Genomic DNA, 21,845 nt, shown 5'->3' with positions numbered 1-21,845 from the left:
TATAGGTCTGTCTGTCTGTCTGTCTGTCTGTTTGCTTGTTTATTATCCAAGTCAGTGTTTCTCTGTGTCACTCCTAAAACTTGCTCTGTAGACCAGGCTGGCTTCAAACTCATAGATCTATCTGCCTCTGCCTCTGCCTCTGCCTCTGCCTCTGCCTCTGCCTCTGCCTCTGCCTCTGCCTCTGCCTCTGCCTCTGCCTCTGCCTCTGCCTCTGCCTCTGCCTCTGCCTCTGCCTCTGCCTCTGCCTCTGCCTAGTGGTAGGATTAAAGGTGTGAATTACCACCGTCCAGCACACCCTGGGTTCTCTCATTAACCTAGGGCTTATAGAGGCAGCAAGGCTACCCGGGGATCCTCCTGTCTCTGCCTTCCTGGTGTTGGGATTATAGGCATGCTGCCATACATATATCTTTTCTATGTAGACGCTGGGATTTAACCTCATCCTTACGTGACAAGCACTTTATTGACTGAGCCATCTCACCAGACACTAATTATTTTTAAATTATTTTTAAAAAGTAAGTTAAACCCTTTGAAGTTAATTTTACTAATTATTTAAAAAGTATTCTTATTAAACAGTGACTGTCAAGGGCCCACATCAGTCAAAGGCCTTGCTATCCTAGACCTATCACTTTGGCACTTCTTGCCTGCGTTGCCCCTCACCATAGTAAGGTCGAGCACATAGGTCTTCTTCACTGCCATAGATGTTCCAATGGCCACTGCGGGTCTGGTCACCGCGCTCCAGGGTGCCAGGCTTGGATGCATTGCTTGCACGAGCCCCCAGAAGCAGGGACAACTGGTCCCCTAGTGTACGACACTGCCATCGAAGACTCAAGGCCTCTCTGTCACACTCATACATGCCCAAGGAAACTGTGGTGTTGGTGACTGGCCAGCCTGTACCCAGGCACTGTGTGGCACCCAGGTTGAAGAGTCGGTTCCGGGAGACCCACTTCCAGCGCTGGGCAGGGAGACTGGCATTGCAGACTGGGGTGACTCGGACCTGCACACCCTGGGCCTCCAGACAGCCCTGCATCCCCTGGCTGAAGATGAGGAAGACATCAGGCTCTGGAAGGAAAGGCAGGACAGGAAGTCATCATACCTCGGCCTTGATAACTGCTAAGGCCTACTACAAACCACTGGCCGTCGGACAGCATTTGTCTCATGTGTTAATCGCTTGCTCTCTGTTACCGTCCAAGGTAGAGTGAATGGCACCGCTATGGTCCTTGTACCCAGAGGTGGCACAGTCCATTCCTGTTCAGTCCACATCCACCTGGAAGCAGGACCCAGGCCTCTGCCCCACTGTAAAATCAAACCCAACTCTACACAGCATATCCAATGCTTCATACACACACAGGTGCTTCATACACATACATGGGCATCATACACATACATGTGCTTAATACACATACATGTGCTTCATACACACAGGTGCTTCACACACATACATGTGCTTCATACACACAGGTGCTTCATACACATACATGGGCACCATACACATATATGGGCACCATACACATACAGATGCTTTATACATATACATGTGCCTTTATCTGTGGCTTCATTTTCTTCAGTGTCAGTTATCTACTAAAAACTGCTGTCCAAAGATATTAAATGGAAAATTTCTAGAAATAAATAATCCCTAAGGATTTTTTGGATTTTTAGATAGGATTTCTCTGTGTAGCCCTGGCTGTCCTGCAACTTGCTCTGTAGACCAGGCTGGCCTTGAACTAACAGACATCCTTTTGCCTCTGCCTCCTGAGTGCTGGGATTAAAGTACACCACCACTATCTGGCTAATCCTTAAATTTTAAATAGCTGTCATTAAAGTCCTTTTATAATTGTCCTATTTCCTCATCATGAATTTCTTTTTTTTAAAACGATTTATTTATTTATTTTTATATCTAAGTACACTGTAGCTGTCTTCAGACACATCAGAAGAGGGTGTCAGATCTCATTACGGATGGTTGTGAGCTACCATGTGGTTGCTGGGATTTGAACTCAGGACCTTTGGAAGAGCAGTCGGTGCTCTTAACCGCTGAGCCATCTCTCCAGCCCTTATCATTAATTTCTTACTGTGCCCAATTTATTAATTAAGCTTTTATCGCCAGCGTGTATTTGTAGGAAAAACACATTGTGTTCCAGGTCTGGCATTAACTATGGTTTCAGGCATCCACAGGGGTTCTTCGGCTGCCTTGAACATGAAGGAGATGACTACCTTCCTGAAGACCTTACAAGGCTTTCGTGGAGGTGTCTACATCACAGACTCAGCTTCTTAGAGTTCATCCTTCTAGATCTTTCTCAACCTCTCCTCCCTTCCTCCTAACTGAAACACTCATACCCCCACAACTCTTGAATGCCTGGTTTGGTTTTGTCTCTTGTTTGTTTGTTTGAAGATATCAAAATCTAGTCAATGAGACACAGATGTGCACACATATATACAGGCACACATTCCAACCTAACCCCACAACAGTTTCAGATGAAAACACAAAACTTAACATGGATTTGTGGAAGTCTGGGGATAGGAATAGGGAATGGTTGCTTAAAAACATTTTTAAGGTATTTCTTGGGTAGGAGGAATGATGAAAATGCTTTAGAATTAAGTTCTCATGGGAATATTCTAAAACCCAATTAACCACATTATAAGTGGATCAATGTTATAATATGTGAGTGGTATCTCAAGGGAGAAAAGAAAGAAGGAAGAAAACAAAAGATGGGGAAGACTGTGGCTTAGAGACACAACGTCCTCCACAGTGTCCCCCAGACAGTAAACAAACCTGGGTCTCTCTAACACCCACACTTCACCGCCCTCCTCTTGCGCTCAGGCTGCCACTTCTGCACACAACACACACTTATGGCACATTCCAGCCTGAAGAGAGGGTTTGTATCCACTACTGTGATGGTTAGTCTGAAATACCACTCTGACACAATCTAGAATCAACTGAGAAGAGAGACTCGGTGAGAGGGCCATCTAGATCAGGCTGGCCTGTGTGAGTGTCTATGGGAAATTATCTTGTTTCCGTTAATTTAAATGAGAAGACCCACACAAGATGGGTGGCGCCATTCCTTAGACAAGGAATCCAGAAGGGCCTAAGAGTGGAGAAACTGAGCTTAATACAGACATGCATTAATATTGTGACAAGTTGCTGCAAGCTCCTGCTATCCTGACTTCCCTGAAGTCATTGATTATAGCATGGAACTGTGAACAGAACTTTCCTGTAAGTTTATTTTGTCATAGCAGCAACAGAAACTACAACAGCGAGGTACTAGCACTCCAGGATAAAACTTGTGAAGTGCATGGGTAACTTAGGCAAGAGCCTAACCTCTTTCTGACAGAGTTCTCCATCGCAAAACTACTTCAGATAGTAAGTAGAATAACTGATATACAGCTAAGTGTTTGGGACTGGATCTGGTACACAATGTCTATGAGTTAGAGGCAGAGGATGAAGAGATTTGATGAGCACCGGCCCAAGGCTGGTGAAAGATGGAGCTGCAATTTGGACTCAGTCTCTTCAGTCCAAACTCTACATTCTGTCTATTTTTGTGCTCCAACCCTTAGAATGCATTCACCATGACCTTCCAAAGGTATAAACGTATTCTAGAAAAACTTAATATAATATTGGAGCACGGAAAGCCAAAAGGAAAAGGAATGGTTTCCATGGCACATGAGTTTTTCAAGGTAAGATAAATGTCAAAAGCAAAGTCAAACTCAAATGGTAGACAAGCATGGTGACACAGACATGTGAACCCAGCACTTGGGAGGTGAGGGCAAAAAGACCAGGAGTTCAAGGTTGGTCTTGGCTACAGAAGACCCTATCTCAAATAATAAAAAGGGAAATCATGTTATAAAATTACATGCAACTTATTAGAGGCAAAGGGTTAATTCCTTAGTATAAAGAGAGCTTTCATCAATATTAATATACTATAAGAAAAATATTATTAGCCAAAAATATACAGAATACCCAGGATACAATTCATAGAACTGAAGAAGGTTAACAAGCTGATGGGCCCAAGTGAGGTTGCCTCAATCCCACCTGGAAGGGAGAAGAAAGCAATCATGGGGGTGGGGAGTGGGAGGGAGGAAGGGAGGGACCTGGGTGGGAAAGGGGACATGGACGGGAAGAGGGGAATCAGGCATTGGTAGGGGGAACAGGACTGAAGCCCTGAGGGCCGGCAGAAAGAATGGAAACAGAAAACTTTGGGAGGTAGGAGGTGAGGGGACCCTCTAGAATGTACCAGAGACTTGGGAGGTGAGAGACTCTGAGGACTCAAAGGGAGGGACCTTAGATGAAATGTCCTACAGTGGGGAGAGGGAACTTATAGAGTTCACCTCCAGTAGAAAGACAGGGCATCAAGTGAAGGGATGGGGTTGCCACAGTCAAAAACTCTGACCCAGAATTGTTCCTGTCTGAAAGAACTGCAGGGTCAAAAATGGAGAAGAGCCTGAGGAAAAGGAGGTTCAGGGACAGGCCCAAAGTGGGATCCAGCTCAAGGGGAGGCCTGACACTATTACTGATGCTAATAATGTGTGCTCACAAAAAGGGGCCTAGCACGACTGCCTTTCGAAAGACCCAACAAGCAGCTGAAAGAGTCAGATGCAGATATTTACACCCAACCAATGGACAGAAGTAGGTGATGCCTGTGGTTGAATGAAGGAAAAGCTGGAAGAAGCTGAAGAAGAGGGCAACCCTATAGGAAGACCAGCAGTCTCAGCTAACCTGGACCCCAGAGATTGCTCAGACACTGAGCCACCAACCAGGCAGCATATACCAGCTGATATGAGGCCCCCAACACATATATAGCAGAGGACTGCCGGGTCTTGACTCAGTGAGAGTAGATGCACCTAACCCTCAAGAGACTGAAGTCCCCAGGGAGTGGGTAGGTCTGGTGGGGTAGGGGTGGGGAACTTGTGGGGTAGGGACAGCCTCTTGGAGACGAGTAGTGGGGGAGGAGGTATGGGATGTGGAACAATCAGAGGGCAGACCAGGAGGGGGATAAAGACTGCACTGTAAAAAAAAGATTAAAGAATAAAAAAAAAAATTTAAAAAGTATGAGCATGTTTAGACAAATTAAAGGAACTTACAACAAACTAAAAAGAAATACTAACAATGCAGCATAAAACTAAATATATTTAAAGAAAGCTAAACATGTGAAATATAATTGGCTTTTAAATATTGAAATAAAAGGCTGGGGATATACCTCAGTGGAGGAGTGAGCAAAGTCCTGGGTTAAATTTCCTGCACCACACATACAGAAAAAGTGAGAAGCTAGGCACATGGTTCAGCTGGTAGCATTTGCCACGTGTGATGGTTTGCATATGTTCGTCCTAGGGAGTGGCACTATTAGAAGGTGTGGCCTTGTTGGAGGAAGTGTGTCACTGTGGGGGTGGGCTTGGAGATCTTCCTCCTAGCTGCCTTAGAATGCTCAGTCTGTTCCTGGCAGCCTTCAAATGAAGATGTAGCACCCTCAGCTCCTCCTGCACCATGCCTGCCTGGATGCTGCCATGCTTCCATCTTGACGATAATGGACTGAACCTCTGAACCTATAAGCCAGTCCCAATTAAATGTCGTCATTTTTAAGACTTGCCTTGGTCATGGTGTCTGTGTACAGCAATAAAACCCTAACTAAGACACCATGTAAATACACAAACACATACAGAGAGAGAGAGAGAGAGAGAGAGAGAGAGAGAGAGAGAGAGAGAATAACCTTATAGTAATAGAGAAAAAAAGAAACAATAGCTTACTTAAATTCCTTCAAAAGCAATTCATCATTTTTCAAATAAAACTCAAGCTCCTTACTATGGGCCACTAAGTCCTACCGTGCTGTCAACTTGACACAAGCTAAGGTTGTCTGAGAGGAGGGAACCTCAACTGAGAAAATACCTCCATAAGATCACTGTAGGCGAGCCTGTAGGGCATTATCTTAATTAGCGATTGATGGGGGAGGGCCCAGCCCTTTGTGGATTCTATGAGAAGTCAGGCTGAGCAAGCCATGAAGAGCAAGCCAGTAAGCAGCACCTCTCCAAGGGCTCTGCCGCAGCTCCTGCCTGCAGGTTCCTGCCCTCCTTGAGTTCCTGTCCTGACTGCCTTCAGTGATGAGCAATGATGTGGGCGCCTAAGCCAAATAAACCTTTGTTCCCCGGTTTCCTTGTTCATGGTGTTTTATCTCAGCAAGTAAAGCCGTAACTAAGATGATCCCTGTGTTTCGAAGCACATTAACACCTGAGTGATGACTTTTCTAATACGGAAGTCATACTGTCTGCCTGAGTTTAGATCACACGAGCTCTCTTCACTCAAGCTGTGCTGATTTCTTTGGCCCATTTAGTTTCCAGTCTCAAGGCCCTTGCATTGTTTCCTTCGCCTGACAACTCACATTTCAGAAGAATATATATATTCTTCAGAACTCTCTCTGATCTCCCAATAAACCATAGTTATCCTCTATTTTATGGTTTGATTATAATTTTTTTGCAATACTTTTGATCCCCCCTCCATCTGAGTTATTTGTGAACTTGATTCCTATGTTATTTGGCATTTTTAAAAAAATTTTTTTTTTTTTTTTTTTTTTTTTTTTTGGTTTTTCGAGACAGGGTTTCTCTGTGTAGCCTTGGCTGTCCTGGAACTCACTCTGTAGACCAGGCTGGCCTCGAACTCAGAAATCCACCTGCCTCTGCCTCTCGAGTGCTGGGATTAAAGGCATGCACCACCACGCCCGGCTTTGGCAATTTTGTTTGTTTTTTGTTTGTTTGTTTGTTTGTTTTTCGAGACAGGGTTTCTCTGTATAGCCCTGGCTGTCCTGGAGCTCACTTTGTAGACCAGGCTGGCCTCAAATTCAGAAATCCACCTGCTTCTGCCTCCCGAGTGCTGGGATTAAAGGCATGCGCCACCACACCCGGCTTCTGGCAATTTTTATTATCTACTAGTCACAGTGGATAATATCCACCAATTGGTTTTTTTAGATTTATTTATTTAATGTGTATGCATGTGTGCCCGAGTGTATGCATGAACATCCCGTGCGTGCGGTACCTAAGGATACCATAAAAGGATTCTGGATCCCCTAGAGCTAGAGTTACCGGTGGTTGTGAGCTGCCATGTGGGTGCTGGGAACCAAACTTGGGTCCTCCGGAAGAGCAGCAAGTGTTCATAACAGCTGAGCCATCTCTCCAGCCCCCATGTCTACTAAGTTTTATTTCATATCCGCTATCATGGGTGTTCTATTGCATGTTGGGCCTTGTAGATGGTGTGCGAGAGGGAATATGATGGGTTTGAATCTTCCTTTAAAGAATGCTGAGTACCATTTGGCAGGCAGTTACATTCACAGTGGATCACGTGGTCCTGTGGAAGCTGGGTTTCAGCATTTGTCATGCCTTGAGTCTTAGGGTGTACCCCTTATCCTTCGACTCAGTCCTGAGGTGAAGGCTGTACTGGGATTTTAGGAGAAAACTGCAGATGATGACCAGGCCCCTCTGACTGGTGGAACTTGTACTTGTTTTGAACTCTGTCCAGGAAATAACCTAAACTTCTCCTTCCAGCTGCTGCTGCTGGCTGGACTTGGGGACCTGGAGCCTTTGCCTGCATATGCACAACTTAGGGACCACTGAGGCTTTGAAGAGCTCTGTGGAAAGCAATTCTATGATGGCTCCCTTTCTAGAACTTTCCCTGTTGATCTTTAGCCTTTCTGGAACTCTAAACTCATATCTCCACTTCTGCAGCCCCGATTAGACCCTCAAGCTGGGCAGCGTGCTCAGGGTTGCTCAACACGCCACTCATCTAATTTTCTTTCTTTCTTAAGAATATACTTTCTTTTTATTCAATTTTTTATTACACTTTAAAATTCACACACACAAGCTGGGCGTGGTGGCACATGCCTTTAATCCCAGCACTTGGGAGGCAGAGGCAGGCGGATTTCTGAGTTCGAGGCCAGCCTGGTCTACAGAGTGAGTTCCAGGACAGCCAGGGCTATACAGAGAAACCCTGTCTAAAAAAAAAAACCCCACAAAATCACACACACACACACACACACACACACAGTGTTGGTGTGTGTGTGTGTGTGTGTGTGTGTGTGTGTGTGTGCTCCTTCCACTCTTTGGATCCTGGGACTTGAACCCAGACCCCCAGGCTTGGTGGCAGGCATCTTTGCCAGCTAAGTCACCTATCTTACCCACCTTCATTTTGTCTTTCGCATATTTTCCCCTCTCTACATCTGTCTGGTTTTAGTTGTTCTCCAGTGCCCTCAGACCACCATATGCTGTATTTTATTCTTAGTCTCTAAGCATTCTTGGTCATGGTTAGACTTCAACAAGTTAGCCTGCCATTTCTAGAACCAGAATTTATTATCCCCCTTGTCCTATTTCTTGTTTCCCCTCTTGCTTCTAAGCTCCTGATGGCTTCTCCACCACTGTGGCCCTGACACTTAGCTCGTATGGCCCTGACACTTAGCAGTGCTTAGGAGATGCTGGGTAACAAGTGTGTGTATATACATGAATAAATCTCATATCTAATACAACCAATCGGCCTGCCGTTCTGCTCCCCCATCCAAACTGCTAGATTGGTTTTCCTAATACATCGTGCCATAAGCTCCTGCCAGAATAGCCTGGTGGGCGGTCTGGTAGAGCCCTGTTCCTCTATCCTGACAGCACAGAAAGCATGTCTCTTTGTGTGAGGGAGGAGAGAGTGGTCTCTGGCAAGATGCACAGGAGCTTCCCAAAGTACAGGCAGCTGCCACAGTTAAACTTCCTATACTGGGCCCTCTGCCCTTAATCTGAGTCTTCCTTTCTCCTACAGTCTGCGTATTTATGTCCCTCTCCGAACATCTATTTTGAAATCTTAACCCTGGAGGTGATGATGTTAGGGTGTGGGCCTCTGGGAAGTGCTGAAGTTATTAGAGTCATAACATTAATTAATAGGATTCATGCCCTTATAAAAGACTCCCAAGGGTTGGGCTGTGGGTGTGGCTCTGTTGGTAGAGTGCTTGCCTAGTTTGCACAAAGTCCTGGGTTCAATTCCCAGCACCACACAAACCAGGCACGGTGGGTGCATGCCTGTAATCCCACCACTGCAATCAGGGGGTGAGAGGAGGGGTGTCAGTTCAAGGTCATCTTTGGTTACTTAATGATGTTCAAAGCCAACCGGAGCTAAGTGACTCTCCCACCCTTCCAACCTATGAGGAAATAGTGTGGGAGGAATTAGACACTACCAGACACCAAAACTCTTCACTCCTCAATCTTTGGCTTCTTGGCCTCCAAATCCAGGACCACATAAATTCCTCTTGTTATAAAACCCTCCTAACTGTGATATTTTGTGATGAACACACCTTCAAATCACCCTCGGTTGCTGGAGTAGTGAAATACAACCGGCCCAGGATTTGTTCCAGACCTGCCTAATCTTCCTTTAAGGTTGAGTACCTATGTGTGAGTGCAAGTACCTGTGTGTGAACGTGCTATGATGTGTACACATGCCACGCATGTGGGTACATGGAGTCCATATGCCATGTCTGGAGGCCAATGTGCTGCGTTATCGGTCTCTGCTCCTTGAGACAAATCTCACTGAACCAGCTAGGCTGGGAACCAACAAGTCTGGAGAATCCTCCTATCTCTGCCCCACATAGCACTGGGGTTATGATGAGCACTCGAGTGCGTGTGCATGCGCACACTCGCGCGCGCGCGCACACACACACACACACACACACAGAGAGAGAGAGAGAGAGAGAGAGAGAGAGAGAGAGAGCTGACTCTTTTTTTTCCTTTTAATTCATGGACACAGGAGATTAAACTCACGTCCTTGCACTTACACAGAAAACACTCCTACCCACTAAACCATCATCACAACCCCCAAGTTGGCTATTTTCTTCTCTAAAATTCCACTCCACTCCAGGGAAGACAGCAGCAGCAAATGAAAGTGATCATAGCTGGGACCGAAAAAGAGAGAAAATATGGCTTGCTTTTATACATGATTTTTGGAGATAGGACGGGACAGTGAGTCTCAAAACTTCTGTCTGGTTTGGGCTCCCAGAGGGACAGTATCTTTCTCTTGTTCCCAGACAGATGACCACATGTCTGCCAGCCCAATCCTAGTCAGACTTAAATTGTGATAATTCATGTCCAATGGAAGAATCAGAAGAGCCCATACTGGTTAGCAAAGACCACTCCAAGCCCCTTTCACTTGATAATAGGGAAAACTGAAACCCAGAGAAGGAGCTGGGATGCCCAACCACAGCGCCCTTCAAGACCTGAGTTCCCTCCTATCCCGCGAGACAAGGTTGCAGGCCTCCTATGACCACCCTAGTCCTGGGTTCAGATCCATCTAACTTCTTGGAGCCCTTGCTACAGTACACAGAATATTCAGGCAAGATGGACCCAGGGAAATTCCCAGCTCCCACCACCGCCTTTGCTCTCTTGGGATTTGTAATCCAGTTAGAGAAAGACAAGCCCTTAAATTCCAAGTGTCTGGCTGTGTGTCTGAGAGGAATCTGTTGCCTTCTTGGAGTCAGAAAGGCAGCTCAGGGCAGAGCTCTGAGGACTCTCGGGATCTGGAGGCAGAGGGCAGGAATGCAGGTCATGAGCTACTGTGTTAGTGACTGAGAACAGGTCGTAGATGAGGAACAAAGGCCTGGGAGAGCTAAAGAGCAAAGAACAAGGCGGAGAGAGTTCCCGGAGGAGGCTCTCCGAGACTCAGCCAAGTCAAGGGCTCTCGGAGAGAGGACGGACACAGCCTTGGTGGAGCAGAAACTGCCAATCAGGGAGGGAAGACTATGCAGACTTGCTGAGAGCTGCTCCCATTCCTTTGAATCCGTGCCCTCATCAAGCTCCTATGGATCAGGCAAGAGGGGACTCAAGGTGCAGAGGTCTTATGTCCCCAAAGGGCCCCTCCAGCCTCATTCATACCCAAGTACACCCACACGCTTGGGGGTACAGGCTGCCAGTGTCGAGTGTGAAAATGCCCATCCCCAGACTTCAGCCTCCTGCTCTTGCTAGGATCTCAGATGGTCCTGCCCAGCGCAGAGTGACTACTTGTATTCTTGCTGAGAATCAGCTCATGCCTGGGACAGTGCTAGCTGTCACGTTGCAGCTGCGTAGGGACGAATGAATGCAGAAGTAATTGAAGCGCCTCAGTGACCTGGGCACCGGGCCTTGGCTGGGTGTGAGTCATGTATCCATTTAACAAATGTTTGTGAGGAATTTCAGGATCAGGGATGTAACTGTATTATAAGTGGCTTAACAAGTACACAACCCAGTGTTCAATTGCCAGCAACACACACACAGACACACACACATATACACCCACAGTCCCACACAAACACACACACACAGTCTCACACACACACACACACCACACACACACACCACACATCACACACACACACACACACACACACACACACACACATACACACACACACACACACACAAACACACACGGCACCCAGTGCTCATATATTTGAATCATACAAGCATATCATCCACGTGGAAGAGCACACCTATGATCCCAGCTGAAGGCAGGAGGAGGTCTTCTTCAGCTACATAGCAAGTTGGAGGACAGCCTAAGATACATGAGACCTGGTTTAAAAAACAAAAACAGGGCCAGGGAGGAGGAAGAAATTTCACAGATGCCAGGCCTGATACCAGGCCTTGAGGCCCCAGCGACAGATCCCAGTCCTCATCACAGTGTGCTGAACTGAGATGGCAGTTCTTAGCTTCAATGAGCTGCCGGCTATAGTCTCTTGTCCTTTGTTTTTGTTTGCCCAGCGAACATCCCCTTTCTTCTCCCTCCTCTTTCCCCCTGACACCCCTCCTCTTTCTATATAAATAAGAAGCCACCCACCACTCTGTGGGTGGACCCAAGGCTCACTTTTGACCGCTGACAGTACTCCAAGCCCCTGGCCACTCAACACAACTTAGACCAGGCCAATCAGTCAGTGCGTGCTCCTGGAATAAAGAAAGTTTTCTTTCTGGAGAGATTTCTAGATGGAGGTTGCCAACAGTATCCTTCAGGAGTAACCTAAGAGGAAATAGCTGACTACTGGAAGGAGAAACGCCTTCCGGGAACTCTGGGCATCCAGTCTCCACCCGTAGCCTCCGTGACTCTCCCAGACTCTGCCCTTCATGCTGAAAATCACCCAGAATCATGTCCACTCCCCCCCTTTTTTTTTTCTTTTTGCTGTGTTAGGGACTTAAACCCAGGGGTTTACACTGAGCAAGTGCTCTGTCACTGAGCCACAGCCGCAATCTGTGTTGAGCCTGACTGCTTTATGCTCCTGTTTTTCTGGTAACTGCAGGGATCTATGGGACCAGAGCCCACTTCAGCACTTTCCTCCTCAGGATGCTGAGGCCCCACGATCCCTTTGCCTTTGCTAGGCCTGTTCCTTGGGTCTGCAGTGCCATGGCGATCCGTTTGGAGGAGGCTGGACCCTGCCTTGCATTCTCCTGACCACCCTTCTGGCTGCTCCCCCCATCTGCCAGCCCTCTCACCCCATGCTGATGACAACCCTGTCCTTTCCTAGGTACTGCAGGGGGATTAAATGTGGATGAGATGACAGGGCCTCTGCCCTTGAGCTGTTTACAGAGAAGCCGAAGAGATGAACATCCTGAAGCAATCCCTGCAAGAGTTACAAGCCACACATCAACACGTGCAAACCAGTCAGCCCAAATTCAGGCTGCATGGTTGGAAGGAAGGTGTTGGATGGAAAGAGGCTTTCCAGGTCACCAGAGTATAGCAGGAATCTCTCTGGTACTGCCAAAGCGGTGGTCCACCCTTTCCATGTCTCAGATGTCCGGGCTATCACCATGGAAACTTATTCCCATGCACAGACAGAGAGTGGGTTTTAAAGCAATGTGGCAAGGCGGGTTTTATTTCTCCACAGAAACCTCCTCGCTGCCCCTGAAGCTTACCAGACTCCTCCAGAGCAGACCGGGCCAGAGGTGGGAGCCCTTAGCTAACCGGCTGCTCTCTAGGACAAGCTGAAGACATTGCTGCTGAAGGAAGCGGTTGAGGAGCTAATTTGAGCCCGGTGCCTGACATGCAGCAGCAGACTCAGGAAATCGCTGTTGAACGAAAGGCATGTGCTACGAAATCCTGAAGGCTCGCTGGAGCAGAGGCGAGGACAGGAGGGTGTTCCAGGCTGGGGAACCGCAGGCCCAAAGGCCAGACACTGGAATCTGAAACTGGGGCCCCGGCCACCATCTGGCTTAGCTCTTGGAGAGCTGGTGACTCTAGGGGGTGGGGGGGGGGGGAGATCTGACCTAAAGATTGCAGTGTGGCCTTCAGTCCTTCAGCATCCCTCTTATTAGTCCCCTCCCCAGGTCACATAGAGGGAGAGGTGAGGCTGTCATTCCAGGGAGAGCCAGAGCCTGGCTCAGGGGCTGCCAGCCAAGAGAAGCAGCTGTTTTTAATTGGCCTTAAGGTCAAGCCTGGAAATGTCCTTGAGTCAGCAGAAGCTGCCAGCTCCACTTTGCTAAGGGGTCAGCCCTGGAGACCCAGCAGTTCACCCTACATTCCCTCTGCTAGACTGTGCCCATATAGTTGTAGACACAGGGACTCTGGGCAAGGGGGTGGAGCCATCCCTCCCCTCGAGACACACAGTCCTACCCCACTTCACCCTACCAAAAACCTGAGGTGGGTTTCCCTCTCTCCTCTCCTTCCTCCTGCTCAGCAGCTATCAGTTCCTGCCTGTCCAAACTGTGGGCCACCCATTGCTTCAAGTGCTTTTGCCTAACCCTTTGCCCGCAGCACAGGCTGCTCTGCCCTTTGCTGTGCAGTCGCCACGGGATGGATTCCTCTCTCCTTCTTTTCCAGACATGTCCTTCCTTCTGGTTTAACATGTGGGCTGACAAGTGTGTTATCCGATGCCTGACGGGAATGAGTGTAGGCGTGAGATTCTCGTCTCCCTGTTAAATGCAAGAGACCTTGCTGGAGACTGTGGGAAGCCTAGATCTGTGCGCTTTCCGGTGGATCTGAAGTCCTGGCCCAGGAAAAGGGTCTTGGTGGGGCTTGAACCCTGGGGTTTTCTGGGAACACAAACCTTCACCACCCTGGCTCTCTCCCTGGCTTGTTGGGACGACTGGATCTTAGCCAGGCGTCGTGGCAGATGTCTGCAGTCTCAGCACTCAGCAGGCTTGAGGCAAGATGACTGGTACTTAAGAGGCCAGCTGGGGCCACAGAGTAAGACCCTGTTCTAAAACATACACAAAGGCTGGATCAGTGGTTAAGAGCACTCATTGCTCTTCCATAGGATCAGAATTCACTTGCCAGTGACCATGTAAGGCAGCCTGTAACTCCAGAGCCACAGGATCTGATAGATACTCTCTTCTGATCTCCTAGGGTACCTGCATACACTCGCGGGCACACGTGTACACACACACACACACACACACACACACACACAATTTTATTAAAACAAACAAACAAACAAACACACAAACGAACACCTCTAAAAGGCAAACACAAACAAAACGGGGGGGAGGGGGGGAGGCTGGAGATCATTCGGCCCACCCTGATGGCTTTTGTCTTCTCATGACCAAGCATCACCAATGCCTTTTCAGCCTGTCCCTTCCCAGGCTTCATCTTCCATGACAAAGCCTAGAGCCACCTAGAGTCCACAAAAGCAGAGACTCTCTTTGCTACTCTCAGGATCAGCTCCTTCACTAAAGACCCAGACCCGCATCCCCGACCATCCCAGGAGCCTACCACACCCGCGAGGGCCTGGCTCAGGTCCCTGCCCGGGGCGCCCTGAGATCTGTGCCCAGCTCACCCGGCCCTCTCCCCAGAGGCCATCTGCGAGCCCCCAGCCAAAACAAACAGCCCATCAGCCACTTCCTTCCCGATGAGGGCACTTGCACAACCACGGATACTGTGACGATGACGGCAGGAAATGATTTTCTAGGCCAGCACAGTCCAACCCCACTGCCCCGGGCCAAAATTGGAATTCAGACCCGGACACGCGTGGGTGAAATACATCCACGCCAAAGCGCTGCCCTCGGCAACCTTGAGAGGATCTGCCCCCAACAACCGCCAGTACTCTATGAAGGCAGGTCTCCAAGGCTCCTGGGAGCCATCAGTGTGTGGGAGGGAACTATGAGCGTATTATTTCAGAGAATCACTTATTTCTGAGTCCCGGCCTCTATACCAGGTTAGACACCCACATAACTGCTGGGGATGAATGGCTGAGTGAACGTATTTGGAGACATCCACACACATTTCAGAAAAGCATCATTCCTTTAAATTTAATTTTGACTTCGGGGGTGGGGGGGGGCAGCAAGGACTGAAATACTAGAAATATCATTTTTGCTCTTACAGGGACGGTGTTTGGAGGCTCTCACTTGCCATACCGTGGTAAGCTTTCCTAAAATACAGACTCTAACAAAACTAGGCTGACTCAAAGCCCCGTAATAGTATCCCTTACTGAGGAGTGGAAAAATCATTGTAGAAACGTTGAAGCACAAGCATAGAGTCAGAAAATAAAATTAATATGAGACTTTTTTTAACGTAATAAAAACCAAGGCTTGTTCTATGAAAAAAAAATATTAGGAATGTGAGAAGCCTCCTCCTGCTTCCCATAACACCAACGGGAATAAAGTTCTCTTTTGGGCCAACCCGAGGGTTTCAGTGGCCATGGAATTCTAAATAAACATTTTAGGGGAGGGGGGGGGTTCTGGAGAGATGGCTCAGTGGTTAAGAGCAATTGCTGCCGGGACTGGTGATACAGGCCTTTAATCCTAGCACTTAGGAGTTTGAACCCAGCCTGGTCTACAAAACAAGTTCTAGGACAGCCAGGGCTACACAGAGAAACCCTGTCTCAAAAGACCAAAAAACAAGTCCTACTTTTTTGCAGAGGGCTTGGGTTCTGTTCCTAGCACCTATGTCAGGTGACTCACAAGCCCCTGTAACTCTCACTCTTGTGGCCTCTGTGGGTACTCACATAAACATGAACATACAAGCACACAGGCACACACCCCACACACACTCACACCAATAGCATTTTTTTTAAAAGAGAAATTTAGATACACATACTGAGTCCAAAGAAATATCTAATTATACTGAAACATAATGACGTGTTACTGAGAGATTAAGGTTTGAGATATTATTAACATTCCATTCAATTTCTGGGTTAAGAGTATCTCAAGTATTACCACTTGAACGCGACGGCAGAATTTCACAGCTGCCTGCACAGACCTCCATTGGCTGTTTGGCCCATGAGGGCTTGTGCTGTCCCTGGCCTCTCAGAGTCCTTGCTCAGAAACTTCTGGTGAATGTCTGTTGGATGTGAACTGGGAGCTTAGAATGCATTTCACCATCACCCGCTGGCAATCGAAGTGGCACACAGCAAGGTTAAGTCCTGGTCCAATCCAAACACGGGACTCTTGGCCTTTAGAATTTGTGTGTGTGTGTGTATGTGTGTGTGTGTGTGTGTGTGTATGCAGGTGCCCAAACTGGCCAGAGGTTTAAGATACTCCTATAGCTAGAATCATAGTCAGGTGCAAGCTGCCTGAGAAATGAACTCTAACCCTCTGTAAGAACCTGCTCTTAACTGCTAAGCCATCTCTCCAGTCCTGAATCCTGGCCGTTCGGTTTCCAACACAGGGTTTCTCTGTGTAGCCCTGAACTCACTTTGTAAACCTGGCTGGCTTTAAACTCAGAGATCTGCCTGCCTCTGCCTCCCAAAGTGCTGTGATTAAAGGTGCCCATCACCACCACTACCACCCAGCTTGAATCTTGGCCTTTTTTTTAATGGGTCAGGTGGTTGTTACAGCTCTAACAGGTATTTGTGTACCATTACTCAGTTAGAGCTCCAACTGGTCGAATTGTGTAAAAATACTAGGGTATAGCCATTTAACTGTTGTTTTTGTGATGAGTGTGTGTGTGATAAATGTGTATCTGTTGTATGTGCATGCGTGTGTGGGTACACACGGTGTGAAAGGCTGAGGAGAAGTGTCTTACCTTACTCCCTTAAGACACAGTCCCCCACCAAAGCTGGAGCCAGGCTGGCGACCAGCTCTGTCCACTCCCAGGGACAAAAGGTACTGGGTACTGCCACATCTGAATTACTTTTTTCAAGTGTGAGTGCCGGGGATTTGAACTTGGGTCCTCACGATTGTGCTGCAAGTCTACAAGACCCACTGAGTCTTCTGTGTAGTCCCCAGAAAACGTATGATCAATGATGATAATGAAATTGAGAATTACTAATTATACCAGTGCAACAGACAAAAACCAGGATCGTCCCAGTAAAAGGAGGGTCAGCCTGCATTTGTGGGAAGAGACACAGCATGATATGTGAGTGTGTATCATGCACTTGATGAATTCCGAATTCTTAGTTGCAACACTTATTTATAAATTATCATAGCAACCCTGAGAGCTAGGTAAAATTATTATCTCTATTTGATGAATGATGAAACTGATATATTTAGTGACTATTTTTGTTTGAAACAGGGTCTTGCTATGTAGCCCTGGCTAATCTTGAAATCCCAGCAATCCTCCTGCCCCAACTTTCTAAGGACTAGATGACAGGCTGGCACCACCCTGTCCAGTTTGCTTAGGGTGGAGACCAGGAAGACTGGCTTCAGTTGAGCTTCAGACTGCTCCTGAGGTATTTTAAACTGATAGCTTGCAGGCAAGCTGTGTTTGACCTTCACTTCATGTGGGGAGAAAAGTGAACCAACATTTAAAACTTGAGAGATTTCTCATGAACACATGAATTCCCAGCTTCTCTCTGAGGGCTGGCACCAGTGAGCTGGCAGGTCTGCCAAGGAATCAGGAGCTGAGAGAAGCTGAACATCTGGGGGATATTCGGGGTCACTAGCTTTTCTCTCTCTCTCATCTCTCTCACCCCCTCCCCCATTCTCTTTCTTCCTTTTGTTCTCTCTTTCTTTCTCTCCCCTTTGTCCCCCCTCTCCTTCCCCCTCCCCCATTCTCTCCCTCCCTCCCATTCTCTCTCTCTCTCTCTCTCTCTCTCTCTCTCTCTCTCTCTTATAGACCACATGCTATGTATTTCTATAATGAAGCACTCTTTAGTGTCCTGGTCTCTATTAATACCCATCACAGCACACTTGTGCTAGTTCACACCCGTGATCCCAGCATTCCTCAGGGGCCAATTAGCCAGTGTTGACCTCTGTGCTGACTGCTGAGAAACTCTATCCTTGATTTTGGGTGTTATTTAAAAAACAGTCATATAAAACAAGAATAAGTCTTTACTTTTTTTTTTTTTTTTTTTTTTTTTTTTTTTTTTTTTTTTTTTTTTTTGGTTTTTCAAGACAGGGTTTCTCTGTATAGCCCTGGCTGTCCTGGAACTCACTTTGTAGACCAGGCTGGCCTCGAACTCAGAAATCCACCTGCCTCTGCCTCCCGAGTACTGGGATTAGAGGCATGTGCCACCACGCCCGGCTAAGTCTTTACATTTTTAATAAAAAGCAAAATCAACAAAAACAAAAAACCATGGAGGGTCAGAGAGATGGCTTAGTGGCTAAGAGTGGCCACTGTTCTTGCAAAGGACCCAAGTTCGGTTCCCAGCAAGCATGCAGGGAGAGTCGCAACCATCTGTGAATCCACGCCAGAAGAGCCAGAGTCCTCTGGTCTCTGTGGACACTGAATTCCTATGTACGAGGAGAGACTTTGTGCCCCCAAAACAAACCATCAAAAGCCATGCTTGTTTCAGATCTATTTCCCTATCTTATGGAGAGAGAGAGAAAAGCAGAGGCGGACAGAGGTGGAGTGGAGGGGCTCGGTGCTCTGTGCCCGTTCTCTCTGATGTATTACGTTCCTTTCATGAGTGGTGTCTCAAAGTCTGCACAATATGACTAAGAAAACATGACATGGCCTGTAATGAGCTTTTCACACGGTCAAGTTCCTGATCCAATGTCAAGGATGGTTTGCTTGGTTTTAAAAGCACAGCCTGGCTCTAAGTCCAGGGAGTTTAGAATCTTCTTCCCGATGAATTTTAAGAATCTTAACAGCAGGATGTAGCAGCGTACACCCAATGCCCCAGCACTAGAAAGGCTGGGGGAGAGAATGGGTGCAAGTTTATGGGGCAGCCTGGGCTATCTAGCAAGACCCTATCTTTAAAACAAACAAACAAACAAACAAACAAACAAACACAGAAACAAAAACCTTACTTAAAATTATTTTCATGCTTACTGGGCAGTAGTGGTACACACCTTTAATCCCAACACTTAAGAGGCAGAGGCAGGTGAGTTTGAGGATAGCCTGGTCTACAGTGCAAGTTCCAGGACAGCCAGAACTATGCAGAGCAGCACTGTCTCAAAACAAACAAACAAACAAACAAAAATAAAACAAAACAAAAAACCTTGCCCATGCTTACTAGTTGCTAGTTTCTACCAGGTCAAGGTTAGGAGACATTTCCCTACCTTTTCCCGGAAGGCACCACAGGAGAGGGCCATTCTAGAATTTGGACTACCCAAGTTCAAATCTGGGCTTAGATCCTTGGACCCTGAGCCAGCTGCCTGGAGCTGTGAGCCGTGGTTTGGATAAGGTACTGACTCCTGTCCTATGGGGCGTGGGGACAGTGATGTCATGTACCTGGGCAGCTCTCAGGGGAGCCATTACTGTGCCTTAATATTCAGGCAAGAATCTGTTTCTGTTCCTACTACACGGAGCCTGGGAAGCAGGCTTCGCAGATGCAATTGGGATAAGAAGAAAGGCTAAGGGGAAAGAGGCCACAGATTTAAATGTTTACTCTTCGGAAGAATTAAAAGAAAAATAAACCCACAGTCCAGATGCAGTCTTCTCCCTACATTCCCAGCAGGCACTCTGGGGCCCTAGAAACTGTCTTTCAGTCCCTTTGAACTTCTGGACTCCCCCTCAGGTCTCTCTGGAAAGGAGGAGGGAGAAGGAGAGAAGGGAGACTTCTGGAAGGGGTGGGGACTGTGGAATGCTCCCCCCCTTCCCCTCCCTCCCTCCCTCCCTCCCCCTCCTCCCCCGCCTCTTTCTTTTCCAAGATAAGATTTCTCTGTGTAGTCCTGGCTATCTTGGAACTTGCTCTGTAGACCAGGCTGGCCTCAAACTCAGAAGAGATCCGCCTGCCTCTGCCTCCCAAGTGCTGGGATCAAAGGGGTGCGTCATCACCTGGCATCTAAACTTAAAAATAACGGTGTTGGGGAGCGGCAGGGGAGGCTCAGTGGGTACAGATGTTTGCTGTGAAAGCCTCGTGACCTGAATTTGAAGCCATGCAAATACAGGAATAAATGTAAAAAACCACATTTTGAAGTAATTAGCCGTGTGTGGAGAAGCTGTCCTGCCGGATGTAGGTGTGGATGAATCGGCTTTGCTCTCCTTCCCTTATGTGCTGATAGAAACCGTCCTGGGTCTTGCGCTGGGATCAGAGAACCTGCTAGCCTTTCCTCACAGAACATGGAAGCCATGCAGATGCTGACAATTGGAAGACCGAAAGGATTATTGACATGTTTTTGAAATGGAGGGCGGAGATGCAGTTAAGAGGTTGAGAGCCACGCTACTCTTGCAGAGGACTTGAGTTCAAGTCCCGGCACCTCACCAGGCAGCTCACGGGCATATGAGTGTTTTGTTTTTGTTTTTGTTTTGTAAGTATGACAGCATAGCACATGTGTTTGTTCCTGGTGCCTGAAGAGGTCAGAAGAGAGCACCAGACTCTCTGGAAACTGGAGTTAGGAATGGCAGTTAGCCACCATGTGGGTGTGAGAATCAAACCCAGGTCCTCTGCAAGCTTACCTGCTGAGCTATCTCTTTTGTGCCTTGCAAGTTTCTGAATGTTGACAGGATACTGAGAGATCAGACCAACTCCATCTTGGGTTCAGGCTCCATCTTAAAGAACCGGACCTAAGGCTGAACTCGAGTTAACCACCAAGCCTACATCTAGCACTGGTCTCCAGGTCACTCCTTAACAACCACCAATCAGAAGGAAAGCAGAAGTTACAGTTGTACCTAAAGATATTTACTTTTGAAAGTTCATGGTTTGGCTCCCAGCACCAGCCAATCATTTTAAAGGGCAACAAGTTCCATAATGGCCCCCTAATCGCTGGAAACCCCTCCGTGGTTTGCTTGTCTCTATAAACGCCTGCTTGAAACTGGGCTCGGGACTTCACCCTCCCTCGGTCCTGCTGGGTCAGTGAAGATGGTGTTGGCCGAGCTGAGGCTTGAATAAAGACCCTTGTGTGATGGCACTAGAATCGGCTCCTTGGTGGTCTTTTGAGGTTCTCGAAAAAGGCATATAAAGGTGGAAGAACCAACTCCACAAAGTTGTCCTCCAGTCTCCATGTGCCCACCCTGACACTCGCACCCTTCCCAATGATAAACCATAAAAGTAACAACGTAAGTTTTGTTCCATCTGTGTGGTGTGCATGTGTATTCATGCACATGTGTGTACAGATGTGTGTGTGCATGTGTGTGTGTGTGTGTGTGTGTGTGTGAGAGAGAGAGAGAGAGAGAGAGAGAGAGAGAGAGAGAGAGACATATACATGCACAGGAATGTGTAGACCAAAGGTGGATGTCTTCCTGGATCATTCTCTACCTTATATGTTGAGGGACAGTCTCTCACTTGAACTCGGAGCTCACTGATTCAGCTAATCTAACTAGCCATCTTGCTCTGGGGTCCAGTTGTCTCTGCCTTCCAAGTGAGCCGCAACACCTGTCCAGCATGTACTGGGTGCTGGGCAGTCATATACCAGATCTCCATGTCCTCATGACGCCTGGAACATGTATGTGATTGGTACAGATTTTTTTTTCTGTCATTTTGTAGTTTTGTTCAAAGTTGGTTAACTGCAGCCCTGAAGTTGTTAAGCTGTGCTGCTGAAGGCCTAGGGAAGGAACCAAATTGGAGACCAAAGTGCTTTTTACAAACTGTATCAATAAGGCCAAAGTAGGTGTAATGGCCCAGATC

At 47.5% G+C, this 21,845-nt stretch overlaps 1 protein-coding gene across 2 annotated transcripts in view; it reads right to left on the bottom strand.

Moving 5' to 3' along the window:
- The window catches only part of Mrc2 (mannose receptor, C type 2), a 59,054-nt gene that overhangs the window by 24,586 nt on the left and 12,623 nt on the right, over nt 1-21,845 (bottom strand). For both annotated transcript variants that reach the window (XM_006532406.4, NM_008626.3), the window contains exon 2: nt 658-1,059. In XM_006532406.4, the coding sequence (XP_006532469.1) occupies nt 658-1,059 (402 nt within the window). The remainder of the gene's footprint in view (nt 1-657; nt 1,060-21,845) is intronic.

The sequence above is a fragment of the Mus musculus genome, chromosome 11 (assembly GCF_000001635.26).
Source record: "Mus musculus strain C57BL/6J chromosome 11, GRCm38.p6 C57BL/6J".
Lineage (NCBI taxonomy): Eukaryota > Metazoa > Chordata > Mammalia > Rodentia > Muridae > Mus > Mus musculus.
This window is presented reverse-complemented; position numbering and strand designations above follow the sequence as displayed.